Source organism: Oxyura jamaicensis, chromosome 11 (genome assembly GCF_011077185.1).
Source record: "Oxyura jamaicensis isolate SHBP4307 breed ruddy duck chromosome 11, BPBGC_Ojam_1.0, whole genome shotgun sequence".
Lineage (NCBI taxonomy): Eukaryota > Metazoa > Chordata > Aves > Anseriformes > Anatidae > Oxyura > Oxyura jamaicensis.
The window spans coordinates 4,596,132-4,617,586 of NC_048903.1; the positions used below are offsets into that span (position 1 = coordinate 4,596,132).

The 21,455-nt window shown below is 34.1% G+C and overlaps 1 protein-coding gene across 7 annotated transcripts in view; it reads left to right on the plus strand.

Annotated features, from left to right (window-relative positions):
- Positions 1-21,455, plus strand: part of RPGRIP1L (RPGRIP1 like) — a 74,838-nt gene that overhangs the window by 24,930 nt on the left and 28,453 nt on the right. For 2 of the 7 annotated variants that reach the window (XM_035336511.1, XM_035336513.1), the window contains 13 exons: positions 2,193-2,240; positions 2,637-2,776; positions 6,549-6,655; positions 6,881-6,931; positions 7,938-8,117; positions 8,782-8,899; positions 9,868-10,320; positions 10,962-11,113; positions 13,384-13,750; positions 16,421-16,632; positions 17,828-17,911; positions 19,447-19,518; positions 21,089-21,251. In XM_035336511.1, coding sequence (XP_035192402.1) covers positions 2,193-2,240; positions 2,637-2,776; positions 6,549-6,655; positions 6,881-6,931; positions 7,938-8,117; positions 8,782-8,899; positions 9,868-10,320; positions 10,962-11,113; positions 13,384-13,750; positions 16,421-16,632; positions 17,828-17,911; positions 19,447-19,518; positions 21,089-21,251 — 2,147 coding nt within the window. Of the gene's footprint in view, positions 1-2,192; positions 2,241-2,636; positions 2,777-6,548; positions 6,656-6,880; positions 6,932-7,937; positions 8,118-8,781; positions 8,900-9,867; positions 10,321-10,961; positions 11,114-13,383; positions 13,751-16,420; positions 16,633-17,827; positions 17,912-19,446; positions 19,519-21,088; positions 21,252-21,455 lie in introns of those variants that run through there. The other 5 variants (XM_035336515.1, XM_035336514.1, XM_035336512.1 and 2 more) reach the window with 4 other exon arrangements.

Genomic DNA, 21,455 nt, shown 5'->3' on the forward strand with positions numbered 1-21,455 from the left:
ATACTCTATTTAAACTTTGATTTATGCTTTATCATTTCATGGTAGCATATAGATAACAAGAAGTTAGAAAGAGAAACAGATCATTTCATTATATCTACTATTTAATGGCCAGCTTTTTCTGTTGCCCATTTGAACAACGTGAGCTTACTGCAGACTACCTGTTGCTAGCAGTGGGTAGGCCAGTGTCTGCAGGTGACAGATTAATAATAACTTTTTTTTTTTTCCTGAGGAAAGGAAAAGGCATAAACTTCTTCCTTGAGAATGCCATTCTATTGGAAATTCCCTTCAAAGTTGATGGGAATTTTGCCAAAGCCAAGGCTGAGAATTGGATCTGAAAAGTTTACAAAGAACAAGTATGAATTTGTCAGTTGACTCTTATTATGTAGTCAGTATCCAAGAAAACAATTCGTTTGGATAAAAGATTTGGAGGAATTGTTTTCATATGACCTTGTAATGCAAATCTAGCAATGCTTAAACTCCCTCCAAAGGAAATGGTGCCAGATGTGGTTGACCATTTATAGTTACCCAGATGTCTCTGACTCCAGTGAAATACAGTAAATGTGAAAGAAATTCCACATGAATTCAAGTAAAAGTAATCTTAAAATTTGACGGAGGAAGGAGTGGACTTGATTAAATCTGTTAAAAGCATTTTCAATATATAGGTTTGGATAAAACCTGTTGCCTAAATTGTTCTTCATTTAAGTATCTAAATTCTAAATTACTATCATAACAGCTGTTAATGATTTTTCTTCCATTATAGTTTTTTTTTTTTTTTTTTTTTTTTTTTAACTGAAATAATGTGTAGCTACATCTGTATGTGAAATAATTGTGCCTAAAGATAATGAATGCACATATAACTAGACATCGTGGTCATTACAATTAGAAAACTTTTTCAGAAGTGTGGATACTAAGTGTATTTTATATCTTGTCGTGCAAAGATTTATTCTTTCCTTATCGGAGCCAATCCAACTTTGAAGAATGTTAAGTCTACGCAACTGTAGAGCACGCTGTCTCTTCTGTAGCAATGCAATATTGTCGATGGGATCGTGGGTTCAATGCATTACATTTGCTTCATTATCTTCAAAATTATGGCACAGCAGAGAAGTATATGTTACTGTAGGAACTAGAAGCATTGGTTAAGTTCATGCATGCTGTAAAAGATCCATTATCACCCTGTAAGCTGGTATGTGGTTACAGAACTGTATAAATAGATCAGATCAGATACAGGATGAGAAAATGAAAATTCAGAGAGATGGGACTGTTTTTATGAAGATTGCTAATCAAGAATATAAACTGTTACCAAATACGTCAGAGTCAAGAATTCATGCTAGAATATTTTTTCTTCAATCTTCAGGTCATTTTTCAAATATATTAGGTATAAATTCACTTTTACATACTTACAACCACTTTATATAATCATAGCCATCAAAACAGGAAGTTCTCTTCAGTCAGCATGTACAGTGTGCCATCTATTAGGGCCATCCCTTCTACCCTATTTCTTCCCTTCTTTCCTATGTGGCTTTTTTTTTTGTGTGTGTGTGTGTGTTTGGCTTTTGTTATATGGACCTCTGGGATAGATACATGGATAGATAGGTATGTATCTGAAGATGTACAAAAATAGAAGTTACTTTTTAAATCAGTGAGCTTCACCAAAGTAATCAGTGAGCTTCACCAGTTGAGGGACTGACTCATTAACTGTTCATTAACAATACACTACCATTCTGATTTTTCAGGAGACACGGAAGTGAATAAACTGGTTTGTGACCGGTTAAGATGAAGGATATATTTCCAGTCATTAAGAATGCAATTAGTGAATAATAATAATATGAAGACCATAGTACTCACTGTATAAATTATAGGAAAACACATTGCATTGCTTTGTCTTTTTACCTAGTGGGAATTGTACTGTAAATTATTTAATGTTCTTACTTTTATTTCAAACTGAGTTGCACATTTTGTTGTGGTTTCAGCAGTTTTGCATCCGTGCCATCCATACTGCACTCAGATTGGTAGTTTACAAGTAAATAATGTGTTACAGGAAAATAGTTACTATAATTTCTTTACCCAAATCCATTTTTTATTTCTTAAAGTGGGAGAAAGATTTCTTATGTGCTTTTTAATCAGTATCAGAATTGTTGTTTTACAGTATGAGAAAACTGTTGTCACTTTGTGGTCAATGTTTCTTTGAAAAGGCAGCTGACTTTAGGCTCTGCATATTTCACAGATTTAAAAGAAATCAGGTGGGTGATCCCAGTTCTCTGCATTAAGAGGTTTTGTATGCGGAAAGAATGGTTTTGTCAGTTGTCAGTTGCTGAGGTTTGGAGTTGTGGATTACTCTGGGATATGCATCTGAATTCCTTTTCTAGTCCCACAAATGTTGCATGCTGCCAACTTTTCTGACTTTGGAGCTCTAAATTAAGGCCAGTTCCTTTGCTCATCCCACAAACTCTTTCATGTTTTTTAACCGCAGCCTGAGAAAGGCGCCTTGGTTTCAACAGCAGCAGACCAGCATATGTTTACTTAATTCCTAAGACATGATGACAGTGGTCTCTGTGCCACTAAAAGCTTTCTTCTTTATTATTTTCTGTTGAAGTTGATCTCTAAAAGTTTTTCACATGCCACATGTTTTATTGCAGTATCTTCAGTGTGACCCACGAACAGCAATGGAAATTAAAGGAAGAGCAGCTGAAACTGCAAATTGCTAATCTAGAAAGTGCTATCAAATCTGGTTTAGCAGACAGAAATGAAATCCTTGACAAGATCAAAGTAGAAAGAGGTACAATTCTGAAATAATTATCATTTTCTTAGGATGTGAGTTTCTCCAATGTTGGAGTTTGGGTATATTCCGGAGAAAAGTGTGGTTCATTTGGTGGTAGTGTTTTCAAAGCTGTCCTTTAAGAGTACAATGAATAATGCGCTTAAGTAATAACTAGTTATTAGGTAAAAAAACTGACCCACTACAGGTTATGTGCTGAATGAAGATCCTGTAGCTCCAGTTGCATTAATTCTTCAATTGTTGGGTGAATATTTACCCTTTATTATGTATTCTTCCTTTTCTCTAAATTACAAGTTCTCACAGAAAAGAAGACCATTTGACAGTCCCTTTCAAATTGTATGCTATTACTCTAATTTCACTTATTGCAGAAAGGTACATGTAACCTGTATAGGCACCTGAAGATGATTAATTGCATTTCAACTTTCTGAATTCAGATTTTTTTTTTTGTATTTTCAATGTACACATTTTTATTTACAGCTCTAAACATATACAATAATACAGTTTTGTTCTAATCTTCCCAACAGATAATTTCATATGTGTTTTTCCCATGGTGTAGAACAACTTCTCAGTTAAACTTCAGCACCTTGCCATCTTTTTTATCTCAATACTGTGATATCCTGTGCCACCAAAAAAAAATTACATGAAGAGCACAGGCAGGATGTCAACTAAATATTTTTGTTGTTGTTTCTTCAAATGTGTATTTTTAAAAGGTAGCATACTTCTGTGAAAAATCTAATAGAATGAAGTGGATCGACTTGTAAATAATTATTATGATTATGATTCAAGTTCAGCAATGTGTTTAAGATTAAGATTCTGAGTAGTTCTACTGACTTCAAATATTTAAATATCTTACTGGATTACAGCAACAATTTGCAAAAAAGTAGCCCTAAATTGTCTTAATGGACTAATAAAAAATGACGTGAAATAAGAGTAAAAAATGTATTGCACTCTCTAGGTAGTGTTTGTCCATAAAACCTATAAACAAACAATCAAAAAAACTCCATACCTTTCAGCATAAATACAGTTCCAGTTTTATTCCATGGGGTAACCAAGAAGGCAATCCTAGGCAAGCAGGGGATTGAGAGTTTGGCCTGTTTTGGTTGAAAGAGCTGTTGAAATTGCCTCATTTGGTTCGTAGAAACTTCATAAGGAAGTTTCTCTTCCCAGTTTCCCAAAGGACATTCTATCCGTGATCAACTCGGCAGAATGCAGCTCTTCATCAGTCTTGTTGTTAGAGAGCATTCCCTGCTGGCTTCCTGATCTCACCCACAGAATCTGTTTATGTCCTTATGACTTCATACTTCAGGTGGATTAATCAGAATAGATAGCCCTATTGTTACACTCAAAATCTTGTTTATTAATGCACCTGGCACATACAGCTACAATCCAGTATTTTATTGTTAGTGTAATAGAAATCTTGATGGTTAGTCTGCTCTGGTTATCACAAAAGCAGAAGAATAATAATGCAGTTAGAGTACTGCTGTACAGAAAAAAAGTCTCAATAATAATATAATTGGATTGTAACACGTGTGCCCACTTCCTACATTTTTATTCCCTCTCCAAGTTACACTTATTTTTGTATTGCTCCTCTGGATCTAACAGTGAGTAGATTTGAATTACTGGAGAGGATAACACCTTAAGTCATCAGCCTATGGAGTCCTCCTTTCAGAGGAATATGATGTTGATGTTGCTAGGATTGACTTTGGGTCACTTTTAAGTGTTTGCTGGGATACTTTTACACCTCACTTTTTCCTTATTGTTATATAGCTTCACGTTACCTCTGAATTTGTGATATATGGTGCTCTTTATACACATCACACACTATTACTTTGTTGTGTATAACCTAAAATCAGTGTTATCCAGCTTCAAATCTACATTTTTTAGCTGAGCATGATTCAACAGTTTGAAAGCCATCTGCTGCATGAAATAAATACATATTTTTTTCTGGGTGTTTTCTAAAAGTTCTGATATAGCAAGTTTCCTTTCTACAGCAATTACAGTTTTGAAGTTGATTTCTTAAGCAGCAAATGTGAATAGATATTAAAAATATCTACAAAAGCTTCACTGGGGTTGATCTGAGAAATAGAGCGGACTGAGCTTTCTGCTTGTGTTGGAAAATTCATGAGATGAGATAGGAGTACCTGAAGAGGGGTATCGTGTCTCCTCATTCCTGGTAAAAGTGCCATCTCAGATCTCAGTTTATATTTCAGGGATAAAAAGCAACATCAGCATGAGGGACCCTTTTTCCACACACCTCACTCCCCCCATATGGGGAAGAAAAAGATGTAGGTCTCCTGGGTATGTTATTTGGAATGGAAGAGTCGACAAGACTGAATAGCTGATAAGTGTTTCACAATCTTTTATCAGTCTTCCTGCTCTCCCTTGCAACTCTCACCTCTCTGCCCCTCCCTCCCCAGGACCACCAAGAAAAAATCACAAGGCTTACTTTGTTTTCTTATTTGCTTTTAAATTTTTAGCCGTTAAAGTTTCTTACTATATGTTCTTCAGTTCAGCTGTAAATGCATTATGTTTTCCTCATGACTGCAGAGAATTAAAACCTCACTGGGTAGTATGTGTTTGAATTGAAAGTGACTCTTGTGGAGTCTCGACAGATATATGAGTAAGGCTACTGTGTGTAGGAGCAATGGCATTACAGATGATTCGTTTCCAGTGAAGATGTCATTTATATATAAACTCTGCAAAATTAAAACTAACCTGATGTCAGTTTTAGAAACATGCCCAAACCCTTGAGACTAAAATCTCAGCCACCTGTGTTTTACTGAGTTCAATCCTCAAAACCGAAAAACTGTTCTGTACAAAGTAGCGAAGTTGTGCATTATGCCCTGAGGGTCAACAGAAAAGATTCCAGCATTAAAATGATACTGTGGACTATTCTGTTGAAAGCAGTAGAATATATTCTCAACTTTGTATGTAATGTTCTACCCATCAAATCCCACTAGAGCAGATGGGAATTAGAAAACCTAATACTTGCAATTCAGGTTGACAGTTAACATTTGTATCATTCTGACCTAGAATATGAATTCACAGTATTTAAGTGCATTGCATAAGAATACAGCTTTTGGGACTTTGAAAAAAGCACAGGAAAATTAAGAAAAATGTTGTCAAGAGAATGAGGAGTTTGGTGGGGGAAGAGAGTGATAGGAGAGAGTATGTTTGTTCCAAAGAAAGTTCAGTGCTTTTGAGATGAACTTGCTTTTAAAAATTTTCCGTGTGGAAGAAAGTAAGTTTTAACTACATTTTTTTGGTCTAATTCTTGTTTGTTTTTTTTTTGTTTGTTTGTTTGTTTTCTCTCATGAGACAAATTTCTCCTTGAAGCTCTTGAGATGTCATTGTGGAAGCAGCTAGGCATTAGTGAGAAGTCTCTTCAGCCTTCACCTGAGAAGTTTAATGGTGTTTAGTCGTTCCGGCTGACAAAAGTTTTGTGTCTTCTCTATTCTCTCCCCACACCTGCCCCAAAAGCAGAAACCCAGAGAAGCCATACTTGGAGTGTAGATTTTTGATGCTGTAGGTTCAGTTTTAATGAAAGAATGCTTTGTTTTTTTTTCATCTATACACATCTATCAGATCAAAGACTAGGTTCCTATCCCCCTCCTCCTGTTGGTTAATACTAAAGATTTCCCTGTAAAAAATAACTGAGATTCTATATTTTTCTGTGAAGTTTTTACACATAAGATAATATGAAAAGGTGAGCTTATAATTTTTATGATTATGTTGAACTAAGCAGAATATTTTGTTATTTCTCTATGCTAAGACCAAAAGGAAAAGCTGATGCAAGAGAACAAAGACCTGCAGACATGCTATCTGGAAAATAAACAACAACTAGATGAACTGAAAAATCACATGAAATGCTTGACCAAGGTGAAATCTCTTTTTGTTTAGAAAATGACCACGAATCCTATGTTTTATGCATAGTGCAAGTACTTCTTTAAAGTAAAAGAATACAGAAATATAACAGCATAGTTTTATTCATGATATCAAGCACAATGTCACATCTAGTGAGAATACATCTTGTTACTCTGAATGTATTTCTTCAATATTCATTCACATCTGATATCACCTTTTCATTGAGTATTTCTGTTTCAGGAAAGTGATGTTGATGTGACAGAACTCAATGAAGCTCTCTTGCTTATAAAGGTAACTTAGACTTTATATATATACATATATTAACTCTTGGTTTGCTATTATTTTCTACACAGTACTTTGGATTTTCAAGAGCTGGATTATTTTGCAGTAGTTCATGCTTCAAGCATGTGTATTTGTCATTTTTCAGCTACAGTGAAGCAGAAGGAAAGATAAAAAAAAAAATCCCAGGATGAAATCTAGAGTTATGTAGATAATTCATTATAACATCAAAAGTGACTTAAACCTGATTCATAGCATCATTTTAAAAAAGAAAAAAAAAAAAAAAAAGCTTGCTCTTTTGTTAGAGCAACCTCTTAGTTAACTACTTAGCAACCTCTCTGCATCTGCTAAAACAGAAATAGAAAATTTCCAGTAAAAGTTTTTTTCTTTTTTTCTCTTGCATGTAAGTTGTAGTTTAATTCTTTACATAAAAATTGAAAATGAAGTCAGGGGAGGAAGAAATGTGTGCTTTAAGCTTCCACTATTCTGATGACTTGCATTTAATTTTTCATAAATTTGTGTTTACTGTAATTTCCAGTGTTTACTATCAGAAGAGTCTTTATGCTACTTAAATGCAAGTATTAATTCTATAATGATAATTTAAAAAGTAAAGAAAAAAATTGAAATTAAAGCCCATGTATTAGTAACAGAAGTAATGTAGACTTGGGAATAATTCAGGTTTGGGGCATTCAGTAAAGCAGGGTTATTAATTATATAAAAGGCAAATATATTAAGGATTTCATATTTTTAATGGGTTGAGAAGAGTGATTGCTTCTGAATATCTCAATACATTTGAATTGGTTCCTAATGACCATGAGATTACATTAATAAATACAGTCCGGACAGTTACGGGTCTGTGTCATTCCTATTTGTTGTTATCATGTGCTCAAAGTTTGAAAGTTGTGCTTATTCTTGTTCTTGTCTCAAAATTGTATTCTAATGTTGTATTTAATCAAGCACAGAAACATACAGATATTTTGCAAAAGTTTGTTCAAGTAACTTTTCAAATTTGCTCCAGGTTCGAAAGCAGCAGAAGAATTGGGACCTTATGTTTTTGGAAAAAGTAGATGATGATACCAATAAAGATTTGGAACGCTCGATGAGGGAGCTGCAATTAACACATGCAGAAACAGTGCAAGAACTTGAAAAGACAAGGAATATGTTAATTGTACAGCATAAAATTAACAAAGATTACCAGGTACTAAACTCTCCACATGGTGGAAAATATCTTGACAATAACATTTTAACATTTGTAGTACTGGAACTTATTTTCCTTCAGGAAAATGTGAAGTCGTAATTAAGGCTTGCAAATTAATCAACCAAGGCAGTCAGTTTTATAAGTAACCTATCATAGGACTTGTTAATGTTGAAATGATCCGAATGACTGTAACTTCAGTCTTTTAACTCACCCTGATTAGAAACCTCAAACACATGCCTTCTTGGGATTATTTCTGAGCTCTTATCACATCTTCACAGGCAAAATAGTAAGTGTAGTTATCAAATAAGCTTCCTCTTTCACAACACTCTGCTTTCACTCTCTCCTGTTGGCTTATTGCAGATCATATTTTGGCTTTTCTTTCTATCAATCTGATTGTAAAATAATGCAATAATTGGGAAAACAACAACAAAAAACATCAAAACATTGTCCTGAAGGAATAGCTAGTGAGTTTTATTTAATAAGCATTTTTAATTTTGTTGAAATTAATTGATCTCTGTGTTTCTGAATTAAAAATTGCAAATTTTGCATACTCTAAATGCTGTTTCTTGAATTTAACTACATTTTCTCTTTGTAGCCAAAAGCATGTGCAATATCAATGCAGACAGGCCTCAATGGTCCTTTTTACGTGCATTTTTTTTTTCAGACTGAAGTTGAAGTTGTGACACACAAGATGGAAAGTATACAGAAAGACTACGAGTTAAAACTGGAAAAGTATGTTCATCTTCTTGATATTAGGGCTGCACGCATCAGAAAACTAAAAGGTATTTTTGAAATCTATTTTCTTCATTTTTTTGTAGTTTATCTACTTCAAATTGTTATTGTAATTTTGTTCTTCAGAAGAAATATCTTTCCATTCTTAAGACTAGTAGAAAGGTCAGATCTTTAATGACACATTATCTACGTGGTGTTTCTTTGACTTAAATGTTAGTTACTAATTGAAAAAAATTCAACAGAGCAGTTTGTGCTCCAACCCTTGCTGAATAAAACTAGCCAAACTTTGATATTTTTTAAAAAATAAATCATATATTTATGGTCAACTTTTTATTTTGCTGTCCAATAATTACAGTTATTTTATATGTTGCTAAAAATCCCAAAGTCGTGGCATAATGTATATGCAGAGTATTTAGACTAATGAATTTAAAATACTATTTTAATGGCTTCAGTGTGTAACATGGTGCATAGAAATCCTGAAATGGGATAATTTAAAAAGCCTAATGTCATAACAAGATTCATGTTTTGTTTTCAAGTTGCATCCCATGTACTAAAGGACTGCATGATGATTTATGTCTTAATTCTGTAAGCACATACTCTTCTTTCTTTCCCTGGCAAGCAATGTAATTTTATTTAGTTTAACCCTACAAAAATATGCATCTTAAGTGCCTGCTACATTTTAGCATAGTAATACTTGTTTTGATCATTACATAAGGCTTCTCCATTTTTTTCTTTTTAATTGTTATTAAATTTAGGGACCTTTGTCTATTTTTAGATATACTGAAGTAGCTCCATTGTGGACATATTCTCAACGTCAGAGTGCTAAACAAGCCATAGATGTATGATTTTAAGCATGTAATTTCTTTTTTGGTAACACCTTTAAGAAAGTAACCTTGTTCCTGTAATAGTATTATGCTTTTTCCTCTCTTTTCAGGCATAAATTATTTGTGTGTTTTTTGGTTTTTGTTTTTTGTTTAAACAAAGTCATACTGTAGCTCTTTCATTTTATTTATTGCAGCCCAACTAAGAGATGTTGTTTATGGTACTAAGCAGCACAGATCCAGACCAAAAATACTGTCAGGTGATTCAGTGGATGAATTGGATGAAACTTCACATTTAGAAAGACGAGAGAATATTTTTGAAATTCATATCAGCAGAGTGATCTTCTCTTCTGCAGCTGTGCATGCTTCTGGTGACCATGAGCCTGCAAGTTTTTGTACTTATGGATTCTATGACTTTGAACTTCAAACAACCCCAGTAGTTCATGGACAAAACCCATTATACAACTTCACTTCTCAGTATCTTGTACAGGTTGATGACTTCTTCTTGCACTACATAGAGAGAAACAGTATCACACTTGAGGTTCATCATGCCTACGGCACAGATTATAAAACAGTTGCTACATGCCAACTGAAGCTCCATGAAATCCTGGAAAAGAACGGGAAGATCTACCGCACAGCAGTTTTAGTTGGTAATCAACATACCACCATCACCAAACAGAATAGTCATTAAGTGACAAATAATGTGTATTTGGCCAACAATTAATTCACATATTGCTATTTCAAAAGAAGAAAAAATTGTTTGTACAACATGGTATTTCCTGTTGGATGTGCAGTATGTTCTGGTGATTCTACCAACAGTTGTGGGAAAGCTTGTACAGGTGCAATTTTACCCACAAAGAGGCTGCTAGCTGTCTGCTTGTGTCAGTGTGTCCAAAATTAATTTCAACAAACCATTCTAAAGAGCTATTTTGCCAGTAATTTAAACTGCTTGCCACTTGGTGGAACATTTCCAACTATTGACACATAAAACCGTCCTAAGCTTTATTTTCCTCAGAGATTAAAATAACAAAGTTGGCTTGGACAGTAAGTACTGCAGGTAACGGAATGAAAAAATTGTCATGCTTCATTTTTAGATCATTCATGTAGAGCCAGAAGAGTTGTGTTGTTCATGGCTCTAAAATAAACTGCAGATCTTGTGTCACAAACACTGCTGTGATGCATAGTCACTAAATAAATGATACTTAATTTGTGGCATGTCCTAGCATTTGTGTTTGACTTAAGTACTTTAATGTTGAAGATAAATGTAATCCCATATGTATTTATTCCTTAGGAATCAAAGGAAACATCCAACATTATGGTACTGTAGAATACTGGATCAGATTACGAGTTCCTATGGATCAAGCTATTCGTCTTTACAAAGAGAGGTCTAAGGCTCTGGGGTATATAACATCCAGTTTTAGGGAACATGAACAATCATCCCAGGTATGTTTAGTTTTGTACTTTGTAGTTTTGGATGAAATGTTTAAAATTATTTTTTCAGTTGGAATAGTTTATTTCAACTCTTGATGCGCACAAGGTTAAGGAATTTAAACGTTCCTGAACTATAAAATATCTTTAGCAATTGAATGACATGTTTTTCATATAAAGAGATACACAACCAGTTGAATTACAGTTTTGCTGAACTGGCAAAGTCTTAAACTTCAGTTATTTATTTTTACTGACTTGGTCACTAGAACATTTGAAATGATGATGTAATTAAATTGTATTGTATTTTCTTAGCCTATAAGCGTCAAATTTTGTTTAACATGTTGTTCTAGTAGAACATTCAGGAATGTTAGACCAGCCAGGCCTTGGATCACTATTACAGGTGAAGCAGTTGTCTAGGAAAGACTAAAGGTTCTTAATGTTTTAGTATTATGACATTACTTCACTTTTTCCTTTTTATTTTTTTAACTAAACAATGAAGACAATTCTGACAATATAAAACAGTTTATAGTCATGTTTAGATAAGGGTCATAGGCAGGAAAAAGAAAGGACTTTCAGATATCTTTAGTAATTGGTTTAGGAAATAAAAACTACTATCAACTATGTTGAACTGTATAAATTAAAATGCTCCTGACCTAATGGGCAATTTTTGTTATTTATAGCTGTTAAAACCACTTCAAGTTTAGAGTAACTTCATTGTTTAAATTATACCATAATGTAAACTTATACCAGAATCCCAACTGATTCCAAAATGTGATTTGAGAAGTATGTTTGGTGTACAAATTCTGTTAAGAGTCAGTGTAGGTATTTTCAGAGTAACATTGAGTTTGATAGCACTGTAACATTTGCTTTAAATCTGATTTTAAAAGAATCAAAGGTATTTTTAACTAACTCATAAAATCCGGCCGTTGTTAAATGCCAAAATCTGGTATTTAGTTTTCTCTATTTTATGTTATTTGTTATGTTATTTCTAGCTGCATTACTAGTCCAAACATAGATGAAAGGTAAGGCATGTGGAACAGAGTGTTTTGTTGTAATTATTGTACAATTGCAAATTCAAACATGGCAACTGAAATACACTGATTATAAAGGAGAAAATAGGAGAACCGTCAGAAATGAATAACTGTTTCTAAAGAGCTGTTTGAAACACTGCAGTTATTAAAGATGTTTCATGGCAGAAACAAAAGTCATGTAGCTGTAGCACAGATGGTTACATTATGTTAGGGATTCTATGAGTCTGCAGCTGCACAAGTAGCTTCAGTTGTATGTTCCAAAATTTAGGCTTTCACTAGTTAAACATATATATAAAATTTTCTGTCCTGTGTAGTGGCAGAAGTCATGGAAACATGAACTATACACCAACTGCTATCAAGACTTTTTTATTTTTACCAGTTCTGTGTGTAGCTAGAAATAATAGTCTTAAGGTTGCATATTCAGGACAATATGAAATTGTCAGGGTGTCTGTCTCTACCAATTTCAGTGTGGATTATTTAATCAAAATATGCAACATTTTATCACACAAAATTAAATTGATAGGTGTTTCTCCCTATACCAGAAGACAGAACTCTGCCTTCCAAAAGCAAGATAATTATGTACAACGCATGAAATAGCTGTGACACATTACAGCAAAAGGAAGTAGCCCTTTGAGACAGATAAAGATGGGGATTACTCCTTTAACATAGTCATATTATTTGTTTTCTTGTTATTCCTTAATTTTTATTAAAATTAATTTCCTAGTTTACCAACTTTCTTATTCCATTTCAAGCATTTATTATTGCTTTTCACATACTGATTTCTATTTTTTGTGAATTTTTTACGTAGATAAAGATTTAGAAGGGAAAATAAAACTAAGACAATTCTGCAGTGGAATTTTAATTATTGAAAAGTGTAAATAAAAGGGACTGCAGTTATAAAAAATATATCTTGACACAGAATAGCTGTCAAGGTCAGAATCTGGAACTTTAAAGCTGCACTGGTTATGAATCACTCTTAAAACTTAACTGCTTTGTGGATAATCACATGACAAGTAGATCTTAGTTTTAGAAGAATAAGGCAAAGAGTCACAGACCTGAAAGGTTTAACCTTTTATTTCCTTATACCAAAAGAGACGTAGTTGTATTTATAGAACAAGTAAGATTTTGTCATAGAAAGTTAAACAGTAGTCGGAGTGTCATCCAAATAAGTTATTTGTTCTATTTATAAATTTCTTAGAGTGCACCACTATAAGAATTCTAATGTTTTTAATTCCACTTCTTTTTCATTTAAAGCAGCAGATACTCAGAACTGCCCAAGTCAGCACTTCAACAGATGGCAATTTAAATGAACTCCACATTACAATAAAATGTTGTAACAGTCTACAATCCCGAAAAAAACATCTTCAGCCAAATCCATATGTTGTCTACAAGTTTTTTGATTTTGCAGACCATGATACTCCCATCATTCCTAACAGCAACAACCCACAAATAGATGACCATATGTGTTTCAAAGTGCCAATGAATGCAGATTTAGACCGATACCTAAAATCAGAATCCTTAACATTTTATGTATTTGATGATGGTGAAACAGAAGAAAGTGGTTATTTAGGGAAAGCCAGTGTGCCTCTTATTTCTTTAGCACATGACAGATCTATTTCAGGTAAGAATTTGACCTCTTTAAACACAACAAAATCCTCACTTCCTGTTTCATATCTCTTTTAAACCTCTTTAAGAACCAAACCAAGTAAAAACCCTTATCATTCATCTGCTCCGCTTGTTTGACAGAATTTTGAAGTCCAATGAAATATTGGAAAGAAATTTTGCATCTCAGTGTTACGACTAAAGAAAAATCTGTGACAGAACTTGGAAATGGATGAATGATTTTTTTAATATAACCATTAAACTGCAAACATTAGAGAATGGAAAGAGCAAAGGAGAGAAGAAGCTTCAAATATCTCTTTTTTCTTACTAACAGAATGTTCCAGGATTATTGCAGTTTCTAACAAAAATACTAAATTGGTGGGTGTTGTGGTTATCCATAAACTGCAACAAATCCTGTATCTTACAAGAAGGGTAGCAATAGTAGAGTTTTCTTGAAAAAATCAAAAGTAAAAGAGGAAATTAAAGTCAGAGAAGCCAGCTGTCTGAACTTTCATTTATGATGATCCTTACGGGGATGAAAAGTCTTAAAATTCTGGTTTGTTCTACTTACTGGCCCTGGTATAGAATAGTTAGGTTTTGATAAATAATTATAACTGGAATGATGTTTCACTCTAGCACTGACTAAATACTAATAAATAATTAATATTTTCTTTTTGTTGTTGTTGTTTGTATTTTAGTAATCTGTTTGCACCTTGTCTCTTTTACTACTGATTTTTGCCTTAAGAAGCCTACCAAATTTAGCAGTTATATTCCTCACACTACTGTATGAGTATGAGTATATTGATTATTAAATAGAAAGTCCCTCTTAGTCTTAGCATCAGGTGGGAAGGGGTGGTTGAAACTTGATTTTCAATATTTGCTCCTTTCATAACTGACAACATACTTGTGTAACAAAAACAGCAGGTGCTTTGCAATAAGTCTTGGGGCAAAAAAAAATAAAAAATAAAAAATAAAATAAAATAAAATAAAAAAAAAAAAACGGAAAAAAAACCTTGGAGTGCTTCTCCCTGGTTCAAAAAGTAACCTGGAACTATTTGATATTTCCTTGTACTATCTCTTTCTTAAGTTCTGGTGATTTAAAAATTAGTTTCTTGGTATATGTATGCATTCTCCCTCCTCCTTTTTTTCTGTTGTTGCTGTTACTTCATTTATAACATGGTTTCTTTCTCTGCGTGTTTTATTTTTTTTCTCATTAGTTTACTTTTGTAGCTTTAGCTAATATGCACTTAAAAATAGATTATAAAATTGACATGAAAAGTCAGCCTGTCTTACGGAAAAAATAATAATAAAATAAAAATAAAAATGTAAATTTGGACTCTTAAAGTCATTATTGACTAGAACTCGATATGACCTAGTCTGACCGCCTGACCCAGTTAGACCAAGTTGCTTAGAATCTTGGCCCATTAAATTTTTGAATATCTCAGAGGACAGAAATCTATTATTTGTCTGGCCAACCTGTTCCAGTGTTTGACCACCCTTATAATAAAAAACTCGTTCTTTTTCATGTTCCATCTTGTGCCTGTTGACTCTCATCCTCCTGGCACTGCTGGCCCCATCTTCTCTGTACCCTCCCATTAGGTGGCTGCAGACAGCAATAAGATCCCCTTAGAGCTACCAGTTCTGAAGGTCAAACAAATCCATTTTCATTCTCATCTTCTATGTCATGTGCTCCCTGACGCTCTTGGTAGCCCTCCACTGGAATTGCTCCAGCATGTCACTGTCTTGTGCTGGAAAGGCCAAAATGACACGGTATACCAGATGCCATCTCCTAGATACTAAACAGAGCAAGCAACTTCCCTGGGTCTGCTGGCTGCTGTCTTGCTGTTGAAGGCTGGGGTACAGTCAACCTTCTTTGTTGCAAAGATGCAGCTTTGCTGACTCATAATTTTCAAACAGGACCAGGTGTTCTGCAAGGAAGGCTGCTTGTAGCCTCTACTGCTGACTGACATTATTCAAGTATGCAGGACTTCGCATTTGCTGTTGCTGAACTTCATGAGTTTCCTGCCAGCCCATTTTTCCAGTCTGTGTGAAAGCAGCTCTGCCTTCATTGCATCAGTTGCTCCCCATGACTTGATACCATTTACAAATTTGCTATGGTGTTCATAGCAAAAAAGCTGCTTAATTAATATTTCACTTTCTACTATAAGACATTTATGAAAGTGTTGAAAATTTCACAGTATGATTATTGTAAAATATATTTTCCCCACAAAAGTTGATAATAAGGGAAAATTTGCAAGTAAATTTAAGGTTTCTTCTTTGATAAAAATGTATCAATTTAATGTTTGTTTTTTTAAAAATCCTTTTATTTTCCTTAACAAAAAATAAAAATTTTAAAAAAGGGGGGGGGGGATATCTTTAAATTAGATATGAAACATGTTAGTAAAAATTAGTTAAGTCGTATCAGATTATCTGAGAAACCTACAAAACTCCTTGAAAGACAGTAATCGAGTCCCTTCTAAATCATGTATTTCTGAATGTTCTCAGTGTTGTATTGGGTATATTTGAATCTACAAAGCACAGTATTTTGACCTTATTTCAATAATGAAACGGCTTCTAAAATTAAGACCATTAAGCTATTTTATTCTTGAATTACATTCAGCATTGCATTGCATTTTATTATATATGTATAGAATAAGGTAATTAGATGGGATTTGCCTTTTGCTTTCAGGTATTTTTGAACTAACAGATTGTGAAAGACAGGTTACTGGTGCTATCAGAGTTGAGCTAAAATGGAAATTTGCTTACCTACCACCAAGTGCCTCAGTGATGGCTGCAGACTTAAGGAATTACATTCAAAATGAGAAATTGATGGCAAGTAAATCACTAGCAGAGGAAGAAATGCAGAATCCAGTCCCATCTCCACTTACTTCATCAGCGACAGTAAGTAATCTAACCAATTTACAGAAGCTAAAAGATAGAAAAAAACCTATTACAGCAGGTCATTTAGTTCTTCCCTGATGACCAGGATTTGTTCTTACTGTCAAACAATGCATACTACAGATAATTCATATAACCACCATCTTGGACTTCCTTTGGCAAGTGAAATCTACCTTGTGTCAAAATTTTTTTAAAGTCATAATGTAATGGTGGACAACTGGGTAGTAAAAGAGAGAGCGGGGAGAAGAAATAACAAACATTGAATATCATCCTTATCAACTGTCTTTTCAATGGAGCTGTCATATGTAAAATGTAGCCACGTTAGTTGAACTCCAGGACTAAGGTTAAAGTTAGTGACTGTTATGAAGTTAGCTTTCTGCTATTTCTGTGATCTCTAAGAAACTCAGCCAGAATTCAGTCAGCTGGAATAGCTTTGGGCCTAAAGAATTACCAAGCAACCAGATCCAAGCCATATGTACAGACACTTAGGTGTATCTGCAACGCTCTCATTATTCTGGCATCTGCAGCATGGTGCGAAGATATCCAATAGCTTCTTAAAAATCACACATAAATAAAAAGTGGCACAAGGATTATTATTTTTTATATAAAAATCAGTAAAGTGGATCATCAAGAGAGTAAAGATTGAAGAGTAATAAGTCCCTTTTTATTGGTTGTTTTTTGTCTTTTGTATTACAATATCACAACTGGAATACTTGCGGATCACTTTATTAGTTTTGCAACTATTACCAATCTCTTTTGTGTTCGTGTGTTTAAATTTTTTTTGGGGGGTGGGAGGTTAGAGGAAGGTGTCAAAGATATGGCAAGCCTATAGAAAAAGACATCAAGCACACAGTAAACAGTAACAATTTTTTCTGCCAGATGCATGATGCTGTTGAGTTTAGTCCTACAATGATTTCTCACCTGGAACACACTTTGCATTCCATGGATGTTCTGTAGAGGGTTACGCCCGTTTGTGGCTTAATTCTGAAAGGCATCTCCATTGTGTGTATATGTGCGTGTGGAGGGGGGGTATTCAAACAAGAACTAGATCATCTTGCCCATTTAGAATTGAAGTTAGTACAATTACCTTTGTCTAAAAGAAAAAAAAAAGGGGGGGGGGGATTTCTCATAATTTACTGTAAATAATATAGTTAACATATGCCAATAAGTGGACTTCAACTGTATTTTTGTATTATAGGTAGAAATACCCAAACCAAAGCACCGTGCAGCTCAAACAGAGAAGAAAGTATCTTTTCTGGATGCTAGTTCAATACAGATGGCAGTAAGTTTTAATTGTTTAATTAGTTTTCTTGCATGCTGAAGCAAGAAAGACTACTTATGTCACAGTATGGACAACTTGTAGAACTAATAATTGTGAACACTCAGTTATTTAAGCAACAGAAGACTGGCATGTCCAAGGCAGTGAATGATCGCATAGCAGTGCATATAGGTGTTGGAAACAATGCAGGGGTATCTATGATTCCCTCAGAATTGCTTGCTATCCTCCACAACTTATAAGGTTCCCCTTTCATGGACTTAGGGCAGATTCAAACAGAAGCAATTAACTGTCTCTGCACTGTTTCTTAGCTCTCTAGGTTATCAAAATGTCTTTAATTAACCACTCACACTGAAGCACAATTGGTTGACTGAAACCAGTTTGAAGAGTGCCAATGGTGTACGCAAGTTGACACCATTTATAGCCACCCCTTTTCAACAAGGTTTGTTAGCTGTGATCACAAATACTGTGAGGCCGAGTACACTTATAAACTTGGGATAAGCTATCGTTTGTGTTCTAGACTCTAGGAGGCTTTTCAGGGAATTAACTCAAACACATTTGCTAGATGGTATACATTTTCTTTTTGGTCTTATATAAACTGTCTTCTGAGGATAGATTGTAAGTAAGCTCAGGTGAGTTCTTTAGTAGCTAATTATAAATTAATTATTTTAATTAATTATAAAGTTTATTATTAATATTATGTCGCAATTAGCTAATGCAGTCTTAAAAATACAAGCTTTTTTCTCTATTTATAAATACCTGATTGAATTTATTATTTAAAATGTAATACCAATTTCAATTCACAGCTCCTTCTGCTATTGCTGTGATTACAACTTTGTTTTGAGCTGTACTATACAGATAAGAAATAGGAAAAAAGGCAAATATCAGAGAAATCAAATCTTTTTAAAGCTAACTGACCCATTAGTCATATGGTTAAACACACATAACTTCAGCTGTCCAGATAGCAACCTCTAGAAATCTGTCAGTTTTTCACAAAGTATGATTTTCCAAGGGAGAAATTTAGCTATTTGATCTTTATCAGGAGTCACTACCAGCTTTAAAAATCCAAATCTCACTGTCTGGTTATAGACAAGTAATGATAGTACTAACTAATGAATATTTGGGGTTTCTCTGAAGTCTAAATCTTGCGGTGACATTGCAAGAGTGTGCCCATGTAAGAGAATTAGAAGCTTAACAGATTAAAAATGAACATGAATGGTCTGCTTCATTTTATAAATAGCAATGAATCTGTTTCTCAGATATTCATGTGACACGTGCCAAAGCAAATAGAAAAGGAAGCTTACTAAAAAATTGGATGAATGGTTTGACTCACATTAGGACTCAAACTGTTTGTATGAATTGTCCAGTGTCATGGGGGAAACCCATAGCAGTAGGTAGATGCAGTAATGCTAATCCAGAAAAGCAAAGGAGGGTGTAATTTCCTGTCCAAACGCTTCTCCACCAGTAAATTCATACCTATGTTTGTGTTTTAAATATGTAGTATGTAATAATGACTTCCTCTTATTTCACCCATAACTTAGGGCTCTGTTGTTGAAAATGACATGGAACATACACGCAAGATAAAGGCTTCAACAGGTCCCAGCGCTTTAGAGGTATGAGATTATTCAGTTTTTGCAGTTTATATAATGTATTGCATTCGAAATATGTTATCTCTTCAGAGCCATACATTAAAAACCAAACTATCGTTAAGTAACATCTCCTAAACTTCCTTGAAATATGAGGGGGAAAAGTGATTCTTTGTGATGACATTCTTTTTTTTTTTTCCTTCCGCTCTGGGGGGGGGGGGTCATTAGAAAAGAAGGAATATCTCTACTTTTTTGTCTCTATGTTTGGGTTTGGATTATATGTTTGTCTTCACTCTAAAACTTATCGTTATAAAGTGGGGTGGGAAAGAAGAAGAAATGCAGTATCTTTGGAATCTTGCTAAATACGTAGCATTTGTAGGAGTAGAGAAGTATTAAATACTGTAGTACCCCAGTTGGCTTTGAAAGTAAGTTCCTGTGGCAGATTGGCAAGCTCTTGGTTCTGGTGGTGTTAGTGTTTATTCACTTGCTGTTAAATTCCTTCCACTTTTCAACTTAAAAGCTCATTCAGGGGTTTGAATGAAAAGCAGAAATCTTCCTCTACCACATCAGGTGGTATTGGTCAAGTAGAATAATCAAAAAGTAATCAAAAATTGTATCCACCAAAACGCAACTTATTCACTGAAGGTATTCTTTTTAAGGAATGCCCAAACATTGTCTAAAATAGTGTTTTAGTTACAATAGATCATGCGTGCCAAGGAGACAAAAGAGACACAAAGTCGGTTTCACTTATAGAAGGTTTAGGTGTTTTGTGAATATCACTTTGCTTTGTGTGGCTCCAAGTGGCCGGAAGTAGTTAAGTTAAAATTATTAAACTGTTTTGTGTCCAAATATAAAACAGGTTTGGAAAATCTGGGTGTTCTGTGGACAGCTGAAAGTTACCTCACGTATTCTGAGGTGTGGTAGATGAGGCATGACTGTAGCTGTGAAAACCGCAGTCCTGGAAGACAATCATTAAATAATAAATGGAATCTTTCACTGAAATTTGCTATATCTCTAATGTTATGTCAATGATAAGGTATTATTATTTGTAATTGTGCTTAAAGTGAAAGAAGGGAATAAGATTACTTCAGAGACAGTTTCGTACTAAAGTTACTTTACCTTAGATAACATAGTTGTCATATTTTATAGCAAAACTGTTTCTTTCCTTTTTTTATCTTTTACTTTATTTTTCAAAAAAGAAAATATTGTATGAAATAAGTTATAAAATTGCCAAGTAAGGAAGTTTTTTTTCCTATTTTTTTTTTCAAACTGAGTCTTTTAGAACTGAAACAGCTGAAATATAAATGAATCTCCGGAAATCTAATGGTATAAGTTAACAGTCACCAAATTATTATAATAACTATGTTTTCACAACTGTACATTTGTTAGAGAACTGTCTGTCTTCCGTATCAGTTATCTGTTACTGCAGTTGAAGACTCCTAATTGCTTCTTATATTTCATGAACAATACAGTTGTTTAAAAGGCATATATTTAATGAATGTGAACCATAACTCTTCAAGTTTGGAACCTTTGTAACTTTCAAGGAATGTTCTAAAAACTGAGTTTATCTGTTTTTATATTGCATGTGTTATATAAGGTTAAACAAGAAAGGCTACCAGATGGTAAGGTGAAGGAGATTGCTGAAGAAATTCAACAAGAAAAAGAAGACCTCTCACATCTGTCAGAAGGGCAGTTGGCTGACCAAAGCTCAGTTACCTCTGGAGATGAGACAGAAGTACCTGAAGAATTGGAATCAGAAGGTAGAATTCATTTTTTATGAATAAGTAGCTGTATTTCCTTAATAAATCTATCTCTTCATTTTTTAAGCATTTCTTACTAGCAGTGGGAGCTGCCTCATTATGAGAAGCTGCATGACAGAAATGATATTCTGGTGTACTTCATAGCTGAAGCTGGCTGGTGGGTATGGTGGTGTTATTTTCATCCCAAATGGAAACTGTATAGTA